This window comes from Scyliorhinus canicula, chromosome 10 (assembly GCF_902713615.1).
Source record: "Scyliorhinus canicula chromosome 10, sScyCan1.1, whole genome shotgun sequence".
Classification (NCBI taxonomy): domain Eukaryota; kingdom Metazoa; phylum Chordata; class Chondrichthyes; order Carcharhiniformes; family Scyliorhinidae; genus Scyliorhinus; species Scyliorhinus canicula.
In genome coordinates this window covers 17,502,566-17,524,259 of record NC_052155.1, presented here as the reverse complement: position 1 = coordinate 17,524,259, position 21,694 = coordinate 17,502,566, and the positions used below count along the sequence as shown (strand labels likewise).

At 43.5% G+C, this 21,694-nt stretch overlaps 2 protein-coding genes across 4 annotated transcripts in view; one reads left to right on the top strand and one right to left on the bottom strand.

The window, feature by feature from the left end:
* cep76 (centrosomal protein 76) overlaps positions 1-758 on the bottom strand; it is a 39,337-nt gene extending 38,579 nt beyond the window's left edge. For 2 of the 3 annotated variants that reach the window (XM_038808650.1, XM_038808652.1), the window contains exon 1: positions 606-758. In XM_038808650.1, the coding sequence (XP_038664578.1) occupies positions 606-668 (63 nt within the window). In that variant the 5' untranslated portion in view covers positions 669-758. The remainder of the gene's footprint in view (positions 1-605) is intronic. The other variant, XM_038808653.1, reaches the window with a different exon arrangement.
* Positions 759-1,299: 541 nt separating this feature from the next.
* psmg2 (proteasome (prosome, macropain) assembly chaperone 2) overlaps positions 1,300-21,694 on the top strand; it is a 30,962-nt gene continuing 10,567 nt past the window's right edge. Inside the window, exons 1-3 of the mRNA XM_038808649.1 lie at positions 1,300-1,454; positions 11,490-11,661; positions 18,997-19,055. Of these exons, the coding sequence (XP_038664577.1) occupies positions 1,389-1,454; positions 11,490-11,661; positions 18,997-19,055 (297 nt within the window). The 5' untranslated portion in view covers positions 1,300-1,388. The remainder of the gene's footprint in view (positions 1,455-11,489; positions 11,662-18,996; positions 19,056-21,694) is intronic.

Below are 21,694 nucleotides of genomic sequence, written 5' to 3'. Positions count from 1 at the left end.
GCTATTGTTATGTTGATGCTGCTGTTCACCCCCCCTGTGGTTCCGCCCTTCTGAGGAGGTATATAACCAGCTAATCTGGGACAGGCTCTCAATACAGGAGGAGCTACTGGTTGGCACATTTCTATTTGGTTACAACCACTATTCTTCGATAACGGACTTGACTAAATTGATGGTTATCAGAACAATCTGCCTGGACTGTACGCAGGACAAACAATAAATCTAAATTTTAAGTCGCGGGGTGACCACATTGATAACCCTGCTGTCCACGAACCCCTCAGCCTGTCGGATGCACCGCTGTGCCTCCAGCCCAGGGTCCAGCTCCCAAACCCGGCTCTCAAGCTGGCCAAACCGGTGGCACTTGCTGCAAATGTGGACATCCAGACTGCACGGAGCGTTGAGGAATTCCCACATGCTGCATAGTCCGGAATTTACTGAGAGGACCAAGGATTTAAATGGCGATTGACCAATTGATTAACCCTAAGAAGCAGAGCTGCAGAACAGGGCTGCCAGGCACGGCGGCTCCAAACTGCACCTGAGGCGAAGCCGCAAAGCCAGGCCTGATCCTCCCCCCCAACTCTTCGAGCGGGGGCACGGTTGTGGCTCACCTGGGTCAGTTGGTTGCGAATGATTTGCTTCAGTTCAGAAGCTTTGTCAGGCGTCAGCGACATGTTGGAGAATATTTTACCGGTACTGTCACCGTGCGCAACAGCAACTCCCCCTCCTCCCAACAACCTCCCACCCACCGACTGCCAGTCCCTGGCTTCTGATTACAAACCCCACCCCTTGGTCCAACGGCTAACAGGCCCCGCCCATTAACACCCCGTCAATCACCTCTAAGCCCGGCCTCCCACCGTACCCCCGCTGTCCGGATCTCAAACGGCGCTAAGCTCCACGGTCATCAAGCCCCGCCTCACAGTTACCCTCCAATAGTCGTCGTGCTCCGCCCCCAAACCGGCAACCAACAACCACCAAAGCAGCTGGCCACCAAGCCCCGCCCCCTGGCCAACTGTACCCGAGCCCCGCCCCTAACAGGGGCCAAGCTCCGCCCCATTGCCGTCAATTGCCGCGCCGCAGTTCCAGCGTTTGAAATTCTGGCGCCAGAATCGAGCGGGAATTCACCCACACCGCGCCTGACGTTAAAAAGGGCCCCACACCCACACCAAAATCCCCAGCAACCGGCAATGTTCAGTTAAATTTGTAAGAAACAGCCGCGGCTGGCTGCTTCGTCTTTGATTTAAAAGTTTGTTTTAAAACAAGTAAAAGGGGCGGGCGCGTGCGTGCGTGCCTCACAATGTCCGACGTTCTGTGTAAAAGGTCCCCTCCGTGTGGCGTCATTAGAAAGCGTCAAGCAGGAGGGTGAGAGTTGGACAAGTTGTCAAAGCGGCAGAATGGAGACGGTTTTCATCCCGAGTGGGAATTGTTGTGTAAACCTGAAAGGTTACACTCTTATCATGGTGGGTAGTTGCATTGAAAATGTGCAGTCTTTAATAAAGTGTAGTCAATTCTGGTCAACGTTGACATATTTGTAGTGGAGATTCTGGTGATTAAACGTCAAACTCTCTTCCATTCATTAATTGTTCCAAGTGTTGGTATTGAATTATCTGAAGTATTCTGCATGCAATCCCTTATTACAATGAGATTGGATAGGGCTAGTGTCCAGTATGGGCCAGTAGGGCTGAGATTTTGTGCTGTTAAATTCTGTCATGTCGTTCTGTGTAGAATGTGCTAGAAGCACAGGTTTGACAGAAGGTGCTGGGCTTGCCTGCAAGCCAGGCTCACCGTAGGACGTTGTTGGGCATCTAAAATGCTTGGCCTCTTCTTGGATGTACTTGACCTGACTTTCTGGCATCTTTTCTTTCTGATTCCCAACTTATGAGATATTTTGCTATTAGTTCATTTTCTTCACTCTGGAATTATTGTTGCAGGTCTGGGAAGCAAATCCGTTGCATGAGGTGCCCTATCTATGATTAGAAAGGACCCAAGGGATGGTAATTTCACCCAGCTGTGTCACCAGGATGGAAGACATAGGAACGGGAGCAATAGGAATGAACATAGGTGATGATTCACTTTCATCCTGTTTTCCCTTTATGACATTCATATTTAGAAATCTGTCAATCTTGGCTTCAAACGGGGCTGCATGGTGGCGCAGTGGTTAGCATCGCTGCCTTACTGTGCCGAGGTCCCAGGTTCGATCCCGGCTCTGGGTCACTGTCCATGTGGAGTTTGCACATTCTCCCCGTGTTTGCATGGGTTTAGCCCCCACAACCCAAAGATGTGTAGGGTAGGTGGGTTGGCCACACTAAGTTGCCCCTTAATTGAAAAAAATGAATTGAGTACTCTAAATATATTTTTTAAAATCTTGGCTTCAAGCATGGTAGCACAGTGGTTAGCACCTGCACATCTTTTGAGTTGTGGGGTGTAACCCACGCAGTCATGGGGCGAATGTGCAAACTCCACAAGGACAGTGATCCAGGGTCGGGATTCGAACCCAGGTCCTCAGCGCTAACCACTGCACCACATGCCACCCTAACTGTGGGTCGCACAGTGGTTAACACTGTTGCTTCACAGCTCCAGGTTCGATTCCTGGCTTGGGTCTTTGTCTGTGCAGAGTCCGCACATTCTCCCTGTGCCTGCGTGGGTTTCCTCCGGGTGCTCCGATTTCCTCCCACAGTCCAAACATATGCAGGTTAGGTGGATTGGCCATGGTAAATTGCCATTAATGTCCAAAAAGGTTAGGTGGGGTTACTGGATTATGGGGATAGAGTGGAGGTGTGGTCTTTCCAGGGGCCGGTGCAGACGCGATGAGCTGAATGGCTTCCTTCTGCACTGTAAATTCTATGATTCTATTCTATGAAGCAAACTGAGCTAACACAGCCCCCTGAGTAAAAACATTTCTCCTTATCTCGGTCCCATATTTTGAAATTGTGCCCCCTGGTTTTAGACTCTCCAACCAGGGGAAACATCTCATCTGCATCTACTCTGTTTATTCTTTTAAATATTTTGTAGGTTTCAGTGAGATCACCTGTCATTCTTGACCGGCCCAGTTTTCTCCATCTCTCCCCATAGGATAGTCCTGCCATCATGCTGGTGAACCTTTGTTGCACCCCATCCCTGGCAGCAATATTCTTCCTAAGGTAGGGGGACTTTGCTCCTCCTGTACTCATCCTCTTGCGATAAGGGCTAACATACCATTAGACTTTCTAATTGCTTGCTGTACCTGCATTTTAGCTTTCAATTACCTATTGACCAGCACATCTATGCTTTCTAATCATTTAGCTGAGGGTATTGTGCGCCATGTTCCTATAGTTTGTCATTTGTGACTTTTTGATAAAAGCAGTTTCAGTGCTATACAGAGACAAAACCTGGAATTGCAGGAAGGATCGGCATTGATTTGGGAACTGACCACATTCTGAGACTTTAGAGACAAAAGGGCGGTCACCTGAAATGAAAATGAAAATCGCTTTATTGTCACGAGTAGGCTCAATGAAGTTACTGTGAAAAGCCCCTAGTCGCCACATTCCGGCGCTTGTCCGGGGAGACTGGCACGGGAAACGAACCGTGCTGCTGGCCTGCTTGGTCTGCTTTAAAAGCCAGCGATTTAGCCCAGTGAGCTAAACCAGCCCCATATCTGGTGATAATTGCAAAGACAGAAGGGCCGAGGCTGGGCATTTTAAAGTGAAGTACATAGAAGCTACAACGTGGACATTTGCTATTTAGCCCAACTAGTTCTTGTTGATGTCAACCTCCACATGAGCAAATAGTTCACCATTCATTTGCTCTCTTCTGATAACAAATATGCAAATTAGCTGCTGTTGTGAAAGAATATTTGATTCCCAAAATGAGAGCGTATTCAATTTTTCAACATTCCTTGAGCACTAAATCTATGTGCAAAATTATGGATTACTTTCAGCTAAATGCTGCTGTTGTTTGGTGCTGTGGAATTGCATAACCAGCTGGATGTTTGCGCAGGAGAACACTGCTTCCACAAAACCTTGCGGTGTAGTAGGCTGTTGCACTGCGTGTCAACTGTGGCTTTGTGGTAAGAGTCTCTCCTCTGAGTCGCAAGATTCTGGATCCAAGTCCCACTTTGTGACTTGAGCAGAAACATCTAGGCTGACCCCTCCCAGTACAGCATTGAGAGAGTGCTGCACTGCCAGAGGTGCCGCCTTTCAGATGAGACGTTAACCAGAGCTTTGTCCAAAGACTGGTGGACCTAAAAGATCCCGTGACACTATTTTGAGCGAGAACAGGAGATTTATCACTTTGGGCTTGACCAATATTTATCCCTCAAATATCAAATAAACAGATGATCTGGTCATTATCACATTGATGTTGATTGCTGTTTGCTGTGCACAAATTGGCTGTTGTGTTTCGTGCATTACAACAGTGACTACGTTTTCAAAACTACTTTATTGGCTGGAAAGCATTTAAGACATCTGGTAGTTGTGAAAAGTAATAACTCCACCCATGGATTAATATAGAGATACTTTCTTAACATTTTGAGCTATTGTAACATCATGTCTGTTGTGTAGGGAGAAGTAAAAAATGGGTCAGAGTGGTGGAATACAGTTTGACATGAGGGATATTCCTATAGAGTGTGTTCCCAATATCAAGGCTACAATTGTGGATGAAAATGAGGGGAACAAAGCAGTGGGCGGTGGCATGTGGATGTGAGATGTTTTGTATTCTAATACGTGAAAAATTAAGGTGGTAAGTCAAAGGCTTTATTGCTGCTATTGTCATGTGAGAGTACCTTTAAGAAATTGGTGTTTTTTATAGAATAACTAGTGGGTGTACCCTTAAGAAATGGGTGTTTATTACTGCAGTGATGTCAGAGTCTGGGTTGAGCTGAGCTGTCTGTTACCTTTTAGTTTCACTTTGAGATAAGCTTGGGTGTATCTTTTTTTGGTTTTGTTTCAATGTTGGAGCTGCAATCAGCCACTGAATGTGTAATGTTGTTCTCTCTGCCATGTAATGTTGTTCTCTCTGCCATGTAAAGACTATCTCTTGATCATTTGGTGAATTCAGAGTTATAACTGTTCTCAGTAGTGAATTTAAAGCTGATGTGCTTCTGTTAAAAGTTTTTTAGAGTCCGATGGATGTTAAAAGGAAAGTAAGGATTACTTAGTGTTGTATTCTTTAGGGGTTGTATTTGAATTAATGGTTGCTAAGATGTTCACTATGTTTTAAAAAGGTTAACTTGAGTTCATAGAATGAAATTCTATCGGATTGGTTTAGTGAACTTAAAGGCAGTGAGGGGTGAGCATATTTTGGTTGCTTTTTAGGTGTGGTATTCCAGTTTAAGTGAGGAGTCTGTTGTGGATAATGGCTTTTTCAGAGGCTCTGACGTTTTTTGGGGGTGGAGACTAAAAGCAGACTGATAGATTTGGCAAAAACATTGCAGTTAACATTACCTGACAAAATGTGAAAAGATGAGGTAATTATGGTGGTGGCTAAGCATTTAAAGTTGCCTGAGATACAGTTTGACTCATTGGAAATGGCAAAAATTCAGTTACTAATGGAACATGAGAAAGAATTAAAGCAGCTTGAGTAAGAAAGAGAGGAAAAAGAAAGATAGAGAGAGGAAAAAGATAGACAGGACAAAGAAAAGGAGAGAGAACGAAGGAGAAAAGAAAGAATAGCCCTAGCAGAACAAAAAGAAAGAGAAAGGAAGATACAGATCAGGGAAAAAGATAAAGAGAGAGTTTGAACTTCAGAAAATGGCCATGAAACATGACAGTCAGTTAAAATTGGCAGACGTAAAGGGAAACGTACATTTGGATGATGGTGATGTGAATAGTGAGAAAGAGCGTCATAGTCGAAGACTTGATGGGGATTTATTTAAATATGTCCAAGCATTGCCAAGGTTTGATGAGAAGGAGGTAGAAGCCTTTTTCATTTCATTTGAGAAGGTAGCTAAACAAATGAAATGGCCACAGGACATGTGGGTATTACTGATTCAAACAAAGCTTATAGGTAGGGCTAGTGAAGTGTTAGCATCACTACCGGAGGTGGTATCTGGGACGTATGAGGAGGTGAAAAAAAGCCATCTTGGTGCATATGAACTAGTGCCTGAAGCCGACAGACAAAGGTTTAGAAATTTAAGGTAAGAATTTGGTCAAACATACATGGAGTTTGAAAGGCTCAAACAGAGTAATTTTGATAGGTGGATAAGGGCTTTGAAAATAGACCAAACATATGAAGCTCTCAGAGAAATTATGCTTTTGGAGGAGTTTAAAAATTCAGTTCCTGATGTAGTGAGAACTCGTGTGGAAGAGCTGAGGGTTAAAACTGCAAGATTAGCAGCAGGCATGGCAGATGATTATGAATTAGTTCATAAATCAAAGATTGGTTTTCGACATCAGTTTCAGCCTGTGAAGGATAGAAACTGGGGACATGAGAAATACTCAAGTGGTAAAGGTAAAGGTGATCTGATGGGAGATAATAAGGGGAGTGTACCTCAGATTAAAAAAGAAATCCAGGAGGATGGAAGAGACACAAAAAATTTCAAATGTTTTCACTAGGCCATGTAAAGTCAGTGTTGGTGGTTAAAGAAAAGCACTGGGAAGGCCGATGTGGTAAAACAGGATAAGACAGTGGGGTTTGTTAAAGTGGTAAAGGAACGCCCAAGTGAAGCGAAGGAGGTGCAAAAGATTGCATAGCCTGATCAAGATGTGATTGATAAAAAGGTGCCAGATCTCTTTAAGGAATTTACTTGTGTGGGTAAAGTTTACTCGTGTATCAGGAGGAGCAGGTAAAGAATTTTAAAGAGATACGGGAACTAGTCAGTCTTTAATGGTAAGAGATGAGGAGTTATGTAGTTTGGGAAGAATATTGCCAGAAAAGGTGGTAATATGTGGAATTCAGGGTGAGAGTAGTGTTCAATTATATAAGGTAAGGTTGGAAAGTTCAGTGAAGAGCGGTGAAGTGGTAGTAGGAGTAATCGAGAAACTATCTTGTCCAGGAATACAGTTTATCTTGTGTTATGGGCCCGGGTTTAGAGAACCCCAAAGTGTATCATGGAGTTCACCTGATCCGCAACTTTTAATAGATTGTGGTATGGGGAGCACACAGCCCACTCTACAGGTGTGTTGCAGTAGAAGTGGAAAAGTATTTTTTAAAGCAAAACAATGTTTATTCTATGAACTCAAGTTAACCTTTTAAAACATAGTGAACATCTTAGCAACCATTAATTCATATACAACCCCCAAAGACTACAACACTAAGTAATCCTTTAAGCTTTCCTTTTAACATCCATGAGATTGAAAAAAACCTTTAAACAGAAGCACATCAGGTTAAAGTCACTACTAAGAGCAGTTATTAGTTTTAAATCACCAAAGGATCGATTTACAGTTGTTAGATTACCGAGAGAGAGACTCATACACCTTCTGGTTGTGACTGCAGCTATCCAGCTCTGAAAATGAAACTAAAACACACCCTGCAGCAAAGAGCCTAAAAGTAAAAAGCTGCCAGGCAGCCCAGCTCCCCCCACACTCTGACATCACTGCAGTAATAAACACCCATTTCTTCAAGGTATTCTCACTTCAGATATTTATATACACACCCATTTATAAACACCCATTTCTTAAAGGTACTCTCACATGACACTTGGGTGTCATGTGAGACATGTATAGCTGGATCGCAGGTGATGCCGAGTGTGGTTGATAAGTCAGTGGAAAATCAGACAACTGAAGTGTTGAAGGACAAATATCCTGGGATTTTTCCAGATTGTGTAGTAACAAGGTCGTAAAGTCACATGTTAAGACAAGAGGAGAAATCAAAGAGTGAAGTTGAAGTTCGATTATCAGAAACGATTTTTGCTCAGATGGTTGAAAAGGAACAAGAACAGGTGGAGGATGAGGCAGATATTTTTAGTTCAGGAAAATCGGCAGAGTTACAACAAAAAGATATAGAAATAAAACGGACGTATCAGAAAGCATCTACTGAAGAGGAATCTGAGTGTATACCAGAATGTTATTACCGTAAAAGTGATGTCTTGATGAGAAAATGGAGACGTTTACATATGCAGGCGGATGAAAAGTGGACAGAAGTTCATCAAGTAGTATTGCCGATAGGGTATAGAAAGGAGGTATTGCGAGTAGCGCATGAGGTACCAGTGGGAGGTCATTTGGGAATAAGGAAAACTCGAGCTAAAATGCAAACACATTTTTATTGGCCTACATAAAGATGTAGTTAAATTTTGTCGATCATGTCAAGTGATAGGGAAACCTCAAGCAGTAATAAAACCAGCACTCTTAATACCCATTCCAGCATTTGAGGAACCTTTTACAAAGGTCTTAATTGATTGCATAGGACCGCTTCCTAAAACGAAAAGTGGGAATCAATATCTTTTGACTATAATGGATGTGTCTACTAGGTTTCCAGAGGCCATTCCAGTACGTAATAGTGTAGCTAAATAGATTGTGGATGAGTTACTTAAATCCTTTACTAGATATGGACTACCCACAGAAATACAATCGGATCAAGGATCAAATTTTACCTCGAGGTTATTCAAAGAAGCTACGGATAGCTTAGCAATAAAACAATTTAAATCAACTGCATACCATCCAGAATTGCCGGGAGCATTAGAAAGGTGGCATCAGACATTAAAGACAATGTTGAGGGCTTATTGTCACGATTATCCAGAGGATTGGGATAAAGGAATTCCATTCGTACTGTTTGCAATTAGGGATGCACCTAATGAGTCAACCAAATTCAGTCCTTTTGAACTAATTTTTGGTCAAAAGGACCACTTAAATTGATTAAGGAAAAATTGGTGAGTGAGAAATCGGAAATTACATTCTTGGATTACATGTCAAATTTTAGGGAACGATTAAATAGAGCAGGTGAATTGGCTAGATAACATTTAAAAGTTGCACAAAATGTGATGAAAAGGGTAGCAGACAAGAAATCCAAAGTCTGTAGTTTTGCGAATGGAGATAGAGTTTTAGTGTTGTTAACAGTGGTGGGTGAGCCTTTAAAAGCTAGGTTTTGTGGACCGTCTCAGATTGAAAGGAAATTAAATGAGGTGAATTATGTGGTAAAAACACCGGATAGAAGACTCACCGGGTGTGTCATGTCAATATGCTGAAAAGGGAAGGAGAGAAAAAAGAGGAGGTTTTAATGATTCTAACTCAAAGTGACAAACCAAATCCAGATGACTGTGAATTTGACATAACCTCAAATTAAATTGGAAAATGAAGACATTCTTAAAAATTGGGATAAATTGTTGAGTTACCTTCCAGAGGAAAAACGGACTGACCTGAAAGAGTTATTGATATCACATGGGCATTTTTGTGGAGATAAATTGGGAAGCACTAAAATGGCTATACATGAAATGATAATCGCTTATTGTCACAAGTAGGCTTCAAAATGAAGTTACTTTGAAAAGCCCCAAGTCGCCACATTCCGGCGCCTGTTCAGGGAGGCTGGTGCAGGAATTGAATTGTGCTGCTGGCCTGCCTTGGTCTGCTTTAAAAGCCAGCTCTTTAGCCCTGTGCTAAACCAGCCCCTATGATGTAGATGTGGGGGAATGCTGGTCCAATCCAACAACATCAATAAAGACTTAACCGTTTAAAATTGGCACAGGTTAACAAAGAGATTGAGAGTATGCTTAAACATGGCATAATTGAAGTGGGTTTCAGCCAATGGAGCTCACCCATAGTGATGGTACCTAAACCAGATGGTACCCAATGGCTGTGTGTGGACTATAAGAACGGACTCTTATCCTATTCCACGTTTGGAGGATTGCATTGAGAAAGTGGGACAATCAGCTTTTATTTCCAAACTGGATTTACTTAAAGGTATCCAAAAGGGCAAAGGAGATTTCAGCTTTTGTGACTCCAGATGGTAGAGACCAATTCAAAGTTGTGACATTTGACATGAAAATCGCCCAGCCACATTTCAAAAGTTAACTAACAAAGTTGTTTCAGGATTACCCAATTGTGTGGTATACAGCGACGATCTGGTAATTTTCAGCCAGACGTGGAAAGAACATTTAAAACATCTGATGGAGTTATTCGATCGACTTCAGGAGGCGGGTTCGGTGATAAACCTAGCCAAAAGTGAATTTGGAAAAGCCCAAGTCACTTTCCTTGGCCATACAATCGGACAGGGTTGAATGGTCCCACGGGATGTGAAACCAAAAGTTATTGAGGAGTTTCCAATACCTCGACAGGAGGGGAAATAATGCGATTTCTTGGCATGAGTGGATTTGATCGAACATTTGTGCAAAATGTTTGTAGCGTGGTTGCTCCACTGATGGACTTGCTGAAGAAACGTCGAAAATATCAGTGGACAGCGGAGTTTCAACAGGCATTTGACTGCCTGAAAGCTGTGATAACCAATGATCCTGTATTGGAGAATTACAAGGGACTCTGTGATCAGATTGAACTAAAGTATCTGACTTTAAAGAGACATGCCGAGGTGTAGAGAAGTGGATGGATTGTGCAGAGACCTTTTTGTTCAAGAGATTGTCAATTAAGAGGGATTCCAGGTGGAGGAAGAAGAACAAAAAAAAAGGACTATAATATTATACCTGTTTGTGTTCTTTTTTGAAATGTAAAAAGTATATTTACTGTGTGCATTTCTTAAAGGATAGTGAAAAATTGTTTTTTTTTTTGTTGGGTGGAAGTATCATGTGAGAGTACCCTTACGAAATCGGTGTTTTTTTAATAGAATAACTGTAGTGGGTGTACCTTTAAGAAATGGCTGTTTATTACTGCAGTGATGTCAAGAGTGTGGGTGGAGCTGGGCTGTCTGTCAGCTTTTAGTTTCACTTTGAGAAAAGCTTGGGTGTGTCTGTATATTTTTGGTTTTGTTTCAGTGTTGGAGCTGCAGTCAGCCACAATGTGTAATGTTCTCTCTGCCATGTAAAGACTATGTCTTGATCATTTGGTGAATTCAGAGTTATAACTGTTCTCAGTAGTGAATTTAAAGCTGACGTGCTTCTGTTAAAAGTTTTTTTAAAAGTCTTAGGGATGTTAAAAGGAAAGTAAGGATTACTTAGTGTTGTATTCTTTGGGGGTTGTATTTGAATTAATGGTTGCTAAGATGTTCACTGTGTGTTTTAAAAAGGTTAACTTGAGTTCATAGAATAAACATTGTTTTGCTTTAAAAAATACTTTTCCATTTCTGCTGTACCACACCTGTAGAGTGGGCCGTATGCTCCCCATAACCACAATCTATTAAAAGTTGTGGGTCAGGTGAACTCCATGATACACTTTGGGGTTCTCTAAACCCTGGCCCATAACACTATCTTCGCATTCACATGCACTGCTGCATTAGCAGAGACAGGTATATTGGCCACGTGTCTCATAATGACTCTGGCGATTGTGTGACCTGTTGTGAATGGGACGGATGGGGTAATGGGTAATTACAAAATCAGGAAGGCACTTTATTTCTGTGGTCCTACAATGGATCAGTTTGATTGCCAGTCAGAATGTGGTGAAATTGTCATTTTCAATTATTTGATGTTTTTGCTGTTGCAGCCAGTTGTGTCTGTGGGAAATGTTGGTCAGCTAACGGTGGACCTGATCATTTCTACACTCACTTTGCCCCGGGTTGGTTATATCCACAGTGACTGCCTCCTTCCAGTGGTAGGAAACAATCCATACGCCACAACTTCCAAGAATTCAGCGGAAATATGCATCTGCTCTGAGGGTGAGTGAGAGGAGAATGAGGGTGAAGAACTCTTGACGTGTTATAAATATGTAGGAATTTAAATTTATGTTTTTATGTGGAAAATTTTCAAAAATCCTTTGATTGGAACTGTGTCAAAGGATTGGAAAACTGTCAAAATGGGGAAGGCCGCAAAATGCAGGAAATTAAAGACCAGTTAGTCTAACTTCAGTTATTGGAAAAATATTAGAATTGATTATCAAGGAGAGAATAGCAGTCCATTTGGAAAGTCCGAACCTAATGAAGTAGAGTCAGCATGGTTTCATGAAGAGGAAATCATGTCTGACAAATTTACTTGTTATCAGCTAGAGTTGACAGAGGTGAACCAGTTGATGTATATTTGGATTTTCAAAAGGCATTTCATAAGGTGCCACACAAAAAGCTACTATGCAAGATAGCTCGTGATGTTGGAGGTAATATTCTGGCATGGATAGAAGCTAGCTAACAGGAAGCAGCGAGTAATGATAAGGGAGTCTTTCTCAAGGTAGAGGAAAATAACCAATGGAGTGCCACAGGGATCAGTGCTGGGACCGCAGCTCTATATTAATAATTGTAGGTAGGAACAGACAACTGTGTTCAAACGTGCGGATTATACAAAGGTGGGAGGGGGGAGGCATTCTGTAGGATGTAAATAGTTTATAGAGAGAAACGATATTGACAGGTTAAGTGAGTGGGTAGAAAATAGGCAAATGGAATTCAATGTGGGAAAATGTGACATTGTTCATTTTGGAAGAAAAAATGAAAAGGTAGATTATTATTAAAATGGAGAGAGACTGCAGAAAGCTGTGGCAGAAATAGACTTTGGGTCCTTGTTCATGAAACTCAGAAAGCTAGTGCACAGGTGCAGTAGGTAATACTGGCTTTTATTAAGAGGGCTGGAGTATAAAATAGAGGTATTTTTGCACAGCACGGTAGCACAGTGAATAGCATTGTGGCTTCACAGCGCCAGGGTCCCAGGTTTGATTCCCCACTGGGTCACTGTCTGTGCGGAGTCTGCACGTCTCCCCGTGTCTGCGTGGGCTTCCACCCACAGTCCAAAGACGTGTGGATTAGGCGGTTTGGCCATCCTAAATTGCCCTTAGTGTCTGAAAAGGCTTAAGAGGTGTTTTTGGGTTACGGTGATAGGGTGGAACAAGGGCTTAAGTGGGTTGGTGCAGACTCGATGGGCTAATGGCCTCCTTCTGCACTTTATGTTCTATATATTGCTACAACTGTACAAGGGACAAGTGAGGCCACATTTAGAATACTGTGTATGGTTTTGGTTCCCTTATTTAAGAAAAGATACCACGTCCCCCGCATGTATTTAATTTCGTAGCCCCCAGCCACACCGAGGCACTGAATGGAGAAGCTGAACTCCACTCCAGCAGAACCTGCCTGTGAGCGATCAGCGAGGCGAAGGCCAAAACATCTGCCCTGCCACCTCGAATATGGCCTCTAGGGGACCCAGCTCCCTGCTTAAAATCGCCAACATGGTGCCGAAGAAAGAGTCCTAAACGCTTTGCCCGTTCTGGTGTGGGAGGGGGCCCAGCGAATCATACACATACTTTCTGTATGTGCGTGATTAGCTGGGCCCTTTCCCACACCTCCCGTACTTATCCGCTGCTCCTTCAAACACCCGACTCATCCTTGCCCTTGTTAAGTGTGCCCGATGCACCACCTTCAATTATGTAAGCCCGAATCCTGCAAATGACAGCAGCACACTGGTTAGCACTATGGCTTCACAGCGCCAAGGTCCCAGATTCGTTTCCCAGCTTGGGTCACTGCCTGCAGAGTTTGCACATTCTCCCCGTGTCTGAGTGGGTTTTCTCCTGGTGCTCCGGTTTCCTCCCACTGTTCCCGAAAGACATGCTGTTAGGTAATTTGGACATTCTGAATTCTCTCTGTGTACCCGAACAGGTGCTGGAATGTGCCGACTAGGCGCTTTTCACAGTAACTTCATTGCAATGTAAGCCTACTTGTGACAATAAAGATTATTATTATTATTGCTGTAGCATTCATCCTCCACAAGGCTTCACACCACACCCCATGACAATGGGAGACTATCCCACCTTGATAGATCTGCTCATCAAGCTTGTAAAATTTAGCTGAAATGCAAGTTCGTCAGCCGAAACGGCAACTCCCCAAATTAGTTCCCCTCCCCGATGGGCTGACTGGAAAACATTCACTTTTGTCCCAATTCGATTTATACCCAGAAAAAGCTCAGAACAACTTTAGTATCCCCATTATGTCCCCCGTTGTCGGGACAGGTTGTTGGCATACAGAGGCACTCTATGCTTCCCCCTCCACTTGTTCTAGCTCTTCAAGGCGATGGCCAAAGGCTCAATCGCTAATGCGAATAGGAGAGGGGACATAGTGCACCCCTGCCTCATTCCCATATGCAGTAGGATGTAACCCAAGCTTACGTTATTTGTCCTCACACTAGCCTTTGGCTATTGATACAACAAATTAACCCACGGAACAAACTTCGGCCCTATCCTGAATCACTTCAGCACCGCAAACCGATAACTCCACCCTATCACCGAAAACGGATATCTCCACTCCTCCACCCTATCAAAGGCCTTCTCCGAATTCAGAGCCACATTCACTTCCTCCTCAACCCCTCTGTTCGAAACAGCACCACATTCAACAGACACTGCGTGTTGGAAGACAATCGCCCTTCACAAAGACCCTTCACAAATCCTGTCTGATCTTCCCTAATGACCTGCGGGAGACACCCCTCCAACCTGAGCACTAACACCTTTTTAAAAATCTTTGCATCCACATTCAATAACAGAATTGATTGGTATGACCCACATTCCACCGTGTCCCTATTCTTCTTCAGAAGGAGTGAAATGGAGACCTGACTGATCATTTCTGGGAGCGCTCCCCGAGCCACAACTCCTCAAATGTTTTGCCCGCAAACCTTTTATAAAACTCCACTGGCAACGCATCTTCCCCCCCCCCCCCACTTCCGCTCCTCCTGTTCCATCCTTGGACACTCCAACCCCTCCAAAAAATCAACTATGTCCAAATCATCCGTTGGAGTTTCTGGGTTGTACAGCTTTTTGTAAAACGCATCAGGCATACTATTCACCTTCTCTGGGGCTGAAACCAACTCACCGGAGGACGGTTGGAAATTGCAATCACAGAGTACTCCGCTTTCCTTAATCCTGGCAGCAGAGCCCTCTTCATTCTTAAAAAAAAATTTCCCATCACCATCACATGCTACCCCCCCTGATCTTCCACCACCCTCCCTATGTGGAACCGGATTCTTTTGGTTATCAGAACTGCCACACACGCAATGCAATACTTGCTTACCCACTCTTTATTTTGATAATAACAGTAATATTTATTGTTACAAGTAGGCTTACATTAACACTGCAATGAAGTTACTGCGAAAGTAGGAGGAGCTGTACCTGGAACTTCACTCGGAAGTATGTCTCCTACAACACCACCACATCGGCCCGTACAATATGGCACCTTACCCCACCCAGTGGGTACTCCAGCCACACAAATGCACATCAGCCCCCCCCCCCCCCCCCCCCAAGTTACCAACATTAAGCTTACCCATTCCCCTTCCCAGAAATCCCCCTACTACCACTTCCTCTCAAAACCACCTGATTCCCCACTCTATCCATCCCCCTACTATTCACACCTCCTGCCCCATCCCACCAATCAACACTGCCACCTGAAAAAAACCCAAAACCCCCACCAAAGGACCAGCTCCTGAACCCTTACCCCCTCCTCAGCTACTCTCCAAATAGATAAGGGCATTAGATCAGCTAGGCAAACAAATATACAAATTTATCGAAACATGTCCCCAACACAACACCAATGTTTCTCATCCGCCATGATCAGCCAAGTCCCAGAACAAATGCCCCCATCTCCTCCGCCATCTCGAAATAATGGTGTCTCCCATTGTGCATGACCCTCCATTTCAGCAGTGGACCACCCCGAAGCACACTCCACTCTTATACAGTGCTGCCTTTTTGCCAAATCCACCGTGAGGTCCTGGTCAATTCTAATCGCAGTGCCTTCCCACTTCGTCTCCCATGTCTGCTGAGCCCACCTCAACACCTTCTCCTTTGCCTGGTAGCTACGAAAGCACATGATCATCGCTCTCAACGGCTCATTCACCCGTGGCTTTGGCCAGTGCGATCGGTGGGCACGATCCAATTTCACGGGGGGGGGGCACAGGTGCACAAACATTTTCCTCTTCCCCCATCAGTTTCCTCAGGATCTCCACTCTAAACTCTTGGCCTCCATGCCTTCCAGCAGCCCCACAATCTTTTACTTCTCCCTCTGAGACCGGTTCTGCACATTTACTCTCAGGCTGCTATTCTGGTCTTCCATTTTGGCTTCAAGCGAGGAAACTGGTCACTGTGTCTTCTCCACCCTTTTCAATACCTTGCCCTGCTCCTGTGCTGTCTGCAACATTCTTCTGAGTGTCTCCCTAATCGGAGCCAAGTCCTCCATCGAATGCCTGAGGCGCTCCAGCATCTCCTTCCTTTGCCCCTCAAAGTGTTCATTGAACTGCCGTTCGAATTCCACTTCCATCATCTCCGTCAATGTATCCTCCGTTATCTAGGCAGCCTCTCCCGGCCCACTCGCCTCCGCCATCCTCCCTGCCTACGCACCCTTCATTGTGCTTGAGCCTTTATTGTGCTCGAAAGGATTCGTGCTCGAACACTTCCTCCCCTGCTTCTTCTGCAGGTTCTTGGCCATCCTCCACCAACCACTCGATGGGGACAACTTTTCATGCAATGTTCCCCACAAAAAACGGGTAAAAGGGGCCTAAAACCCAGGACTCTGACGGGAGCAACCCAACATGTGACCTCCTGCTACATGCCTCCACCGGAAGTTCTGAGATCGATTAGGTTTTGAATCAGTTCGGAAATTAAGAGTTATGGAGATGAGGCAGGAAAGTGGACTTAGTGAATGTTAGATCAGCCATGATCATGGCTGAGCAAGCTTGAAGGGCTGAATGGCCAATTCCTGTTTCTATTTCTTGTGGTCTTATCTGCTCTGAAGTTTTTAAGACTATGAAAGGGATGAATGAAATTTGAGGTAGATTGTTCAATTGTTATCTGATGCTTTAAGGGTTATAAATTGTCAAATAACTTATTAAACATATTGAAGTTCGATGTAATTTATGTCCAGTAAATCCATTTCCTGCTGTGGATAAGACATTGAGGATTGAGACTTGAACTGATGTAGCTTATTGGTCTGTTCCACAAGCTTAGGACTATACCAACTTTGTCCCAGTATCATTTTGGTGAATCTAAAAGAGTTAATTTGTGGGAACAGGTTGCATGGACTAGGCTGCCTTTGATTATAGAAGATTAGTGAGTCATATAAAGGAGACCTTGTGTCGCAGTGTAGCGTCCCTACCTCTGGCCCAGAAGCTCCAGGTTCAGGTACAACGGCAGACTTGTTGGCCACAGAAGGAGAGTTCAACATGGTTCAACGGGCTAACAATCAGCTTGGAAATGCTTCCGTCGCTTCCCTTACTATTCCCCAAAGGGAACAAATCAATGTGGGTGCGAAGATATACTAAAAAATATGGGGTCATATAATTGAGGTGTTCAAGGTGATTGAAGGAATTGGTAGGGTAGATAGAAAGAAAATACGTTTGCGGGGCAATCCAGAACAGGGAGACATAACCTTAAAATTCGAGCAAGTCAGCTCTGGGAAAGAGGAAATCTCATCCCTCAGGGCTTTCAAAAATAAAAGCAGCTGCATCTAGACCTGTTAAACATAGCAAAACCAAGATTGATTTTGTTAGGCAAGGATACTTCTTTCATGGAATGTGAGCATCACTGGCAAGGCCAGCATTTGTTGAACATCCTGAATTGTATGGCTTGCTAGACCATTTCAGGTGGCAGTAAGACTAAGCTACAATGCTGTGCGTCTGGAACCACAGGTAGGCCAGACCAGGTATGAATGACAGATTTCCTTCCCTAAAGGATATTAGTGAACTGGTGGAGTTTTTAAGGCAATCGATGGTAGTTTTGTGGTCACCATTACTGAGACGAGCTTCATGTTCCAGATTTAAGAATAAAATTTAAATTCCATCAGCTGCCGTGGTTGGATTAAAGGGTATAGAATGATTAAAGAATGAAGGTGGATGGAAGGAGTTAAGATACAGATCAGCCAATATTAATTGGAAGACTGGACAGGTCTGTGAAGCTGAATTGCCTTCTGTTTCTGTGGACGTCCGTCTGTTATTGTGGTTCTGTATAAACACACTCAAGAACATGAGAACTTGGAGCAGGATTAGGCATCTGGCCCCTCTAGCCTGCCCCACATTCAATAAGATCATGGCTGATCTTTTTGTTACTCAGTTCTACTTACCTGCCCGCTCACCATGGTCCTTAATTCCTTTACTGTTCAAAATATCTATCTTTGCCTTAAAAACATTCAACCAGGTAGCCTCAACTGCTTCACTGGGCAGGGAATTCCACAGATTCACAACCTTTTGGGTGAAGAAGTTCCTCAACTCAATCCTAATAAAAAAGATACATACATCTTTCTTTCTCTGTAACACAGACCTCACTAACATACTGTAGTATGTTTTCCAAAGGCAGCCATTATAATTAGTAATAATGAAATTGGAGCCGGTTTAGCTGACTTGGCTAGACAGCTGGTTTGTGATGAGAGCAAGGGCCATCAGTGCTCAATTCCTGTACCGGCTGAGGTTAGTCATGAAGGCCTCATCATCTCAACCTTTCCCCTTGCCTGAGGTGTGGTGACCCCCCCTTTCAGAGCAAAGCAGCCTATGGTCATCTGTGACCTGCATCCATGGACAATGTGGTTTCTTGTTCTATTTGTGAAGGAATATCCCTTGATATTCATTTACCTAGTAAGACTGGAGGTTTTTATTTCTTGAGGATATGCTGTATTAACACCATGGGGAGGCAGTGGTATAATGATATTGTCACTGGACTAGTAAACCAAAGACCCAGAGTAATGTTCTTGGGAACCAGGTTCAAATCCTGCCACTGCACATGGTGAAATTTGAATTCAATAAAAATCTGGTATTAAAAGTCTAATGATGACCATGAAACCATTGTCGATTGTCGTAAAAACCTATCTGGTTCATAAATGTCCTTTAGGGAAGGAAATCTGCCGTTGCAGTCTGGCCTACATGTGACTCTGGAGCCACAGCAATGTCGTTGACTTTTAACTGCCCCCTCAAGGGCAATTAGGGATGGGCAATAAATGCTGGCACGACCCATGGCCAAATTTTTTTAAAAACTGGTTCCTAAACAACAAAACTTCAAAGTGATAACTCAGTGGCCTTGTGTGTTACTTATGTGATTATTTTCTGTGTTTCAGTTTATGCATCAACAGATCGGAAGTTGGCGGTCCTACAGATTCGGTCACCAATTATTCAGGTATTCAGTGTAGCAAAATTGGGCGATTTTCTGACTTTGTTTAATTATGTTTTAAAACAGTTGGATTTTAAGCTCTTTTACCACCTGTATATGATGATAAAATCTGTGACATGAAATGTTTGTGATGAGTTGCTAAATTAAAAATTAATTCCAGAAACTTTGTTTTAGTATGCACTTAATTCTGCATTGCATCGAGATATTCAGCGAGTAGATATGTCCTGGTTAAAATTGTTGTGACTGATCATGACTGATGAAACAGCATGGATGGAAATATACGTAATAGGAGCAGAAATAGGCTATTTGCCCCTCGCCTTCTCCATCATTCATTTTATTTTAGATTTTCCAATTATTAAGGGGCAATTTAGCATGGCCAGCCCACCTACCCTGCACATCTTTTGAGTTGTGGGGTGAAACCTGCACAGTCACGGGGAGAATGTGAAAACTGCACACAGACAGTGACCCGGGGCTGGGATTGAACCTGGGTCCTTGGCGCCATGAGGCAGCAGTGCTAACCACTTTGCCACTGTGGTGCCCTTCTCCATCATTCAATAAGATCATGACTGATCTGGTTGTATTTGAATTTGCACATTCCCATCATAAATTTGAGAATCAATCTACCTCTGCATTAAAAATATTCATTGCCCCTCCTTCTTGCAGAGTTCCAAAGTGCAACCCCTAATTTTCAAGCAATGCCCCCTAGTTCTGAATTCACCCACAAGAGAAAACATCTTTGTCACGTCCACCTTGTCATGACCTTTCAAACGTTGCTTACCAAACACACTTGTCCTTTTATGCCACATAAGATTGTGACTGCAGTGTCACATCATTTCAGAGGATTTGAAATATGAAGAAGAAAGGAAAGAAGTTATTCCTTGTTCTGTTTATTTATACCATTTCTCCAGTAGTTGTAAAGGTGCAGGGCAGGTTAAGCACAGCGAAGGCATGCCGCAATTCATACTGCATGTGAATAATGTCATGAGCAATCTGCGAGTTAATTGGGGTGTTCTGGGATCATAGGATCCCTACCGATCAGAAGGAGGCCATTTGACCTACTGGGTCTGCACCGAACCTTTGAAAGGACACCATACCCAGGCTCCCACCCTTTCCCTGTATATCTTTGGACTGTGGGAGGAAAGCATATAGACATGGGGAGAATGCACAAACTCCATACAGCAGTAACCCAGGTCCCTGGCTCTGTGAAGCAACAGTGCTGACCATTGTGCCACCGCGTTATTGTGCATACTGTGCTACCCTGTTCCCTTCATTGAATAATGTCTCTTGAACGAAACTGTGAAAGGCTTGGTTTAAATAACAACGGATTATTGTGATAATACTGTGGATGCTGGAGATCTGAAATAAAAATAAAGTGCTGGAAAAACTCCGGTCCGGCAGCATCTGTGGAGAGAGAAACAGCTAATGTTTCGAGCCCAGCATGACTGATTTTTGTAGAAGAGTCCAATTGGATTTGATATGTTGACTTTGTTTCTTAGATCATAGATCATAGAATTTACAGTGCAGAAGGAGACCATTCAGCCCATCGAGTCTGCACTGGCCCTTGGAAAGAGCACCCTACTTAAGCCCACGCCTCCACCCTATCCCCGTAACCCAGTAAACTCACCTAACCTTTTGGGCACTAAGGGGCAATTTAGCATGGCTAATCCACCTAACCTGCACATCTTTGGACTGGCACAGATGCTGTCAGACCTGCTGAATTTTTCCAACGGGATCTGTTCTTCTAATAGATTATTGTGATCTGCTAATTACTAAACCAAATGCATGAAGTGTTTGACAGTAATGTTATGATGAAGTTGTATTCATTGAATTCACGTTGCTTCAGTAAGACCACGACCTGGTGGTCATAGTAGCATCTCCTGTTCTGAGATGAAAAGGCAATACATTAAACCATTCTTGTTTTGGAACATAATCATTTTACTTACAGGCAGCCCAGTCCTTTCGAAGGCAGGACATTGGCCTCATTTAAGAAACAGCAAAGTGTTTCATTGGAGGTAGAGTTTCTAATTTGGAAGTATGTGATCAGATGGGCTTTTTTTCATCTAAATCTTTCTTGTGACATATTGGGTTGTTGCGTTTGAGCTCCAGGGTGTTGTGCCTTTTAGAGAGGGGGGGGGGTCTTGGTATTACTCACACGAATGAAGGGGGTTGGCCAGGTTGCGATCACTTGGTGTGGATATCTTCTTCCCTGAGCTCAGGGCTCCTCATCAGCGGTGCCTGCTCCTGGGGGCTCCCAGGGTGTCGCTGATGATGTATTCCAATGTTCCTTTCATCCAGGTTCTGCTAGTGCTGAGACATGATACACACACCTGGCCTGAGTTCTATTGTCTCATCAAGACTTAAAATAATTAATAGAAGTAAGTAGGATACTCCTGTTTAACCAGGTTGATTTAATCAAGATCTATTGTCATCTGAAAACTCTTGGCTGACCAGCTATTTGCCAGTTAGAGCCTGATGACCTCTTTGTTTATTGTTATTCCTGTTGTAAAGTATATTTTACTGTCTCAGTTATTTACATATTCATAGCATGGTCTTTTTGTCCTTTTCTGTTAACATGATAAATATTGTAATTGGGTGATCATAGAAGTTCTGTTCAGCCATTATGTTTCTCCGCCTTCCTGAGTGGT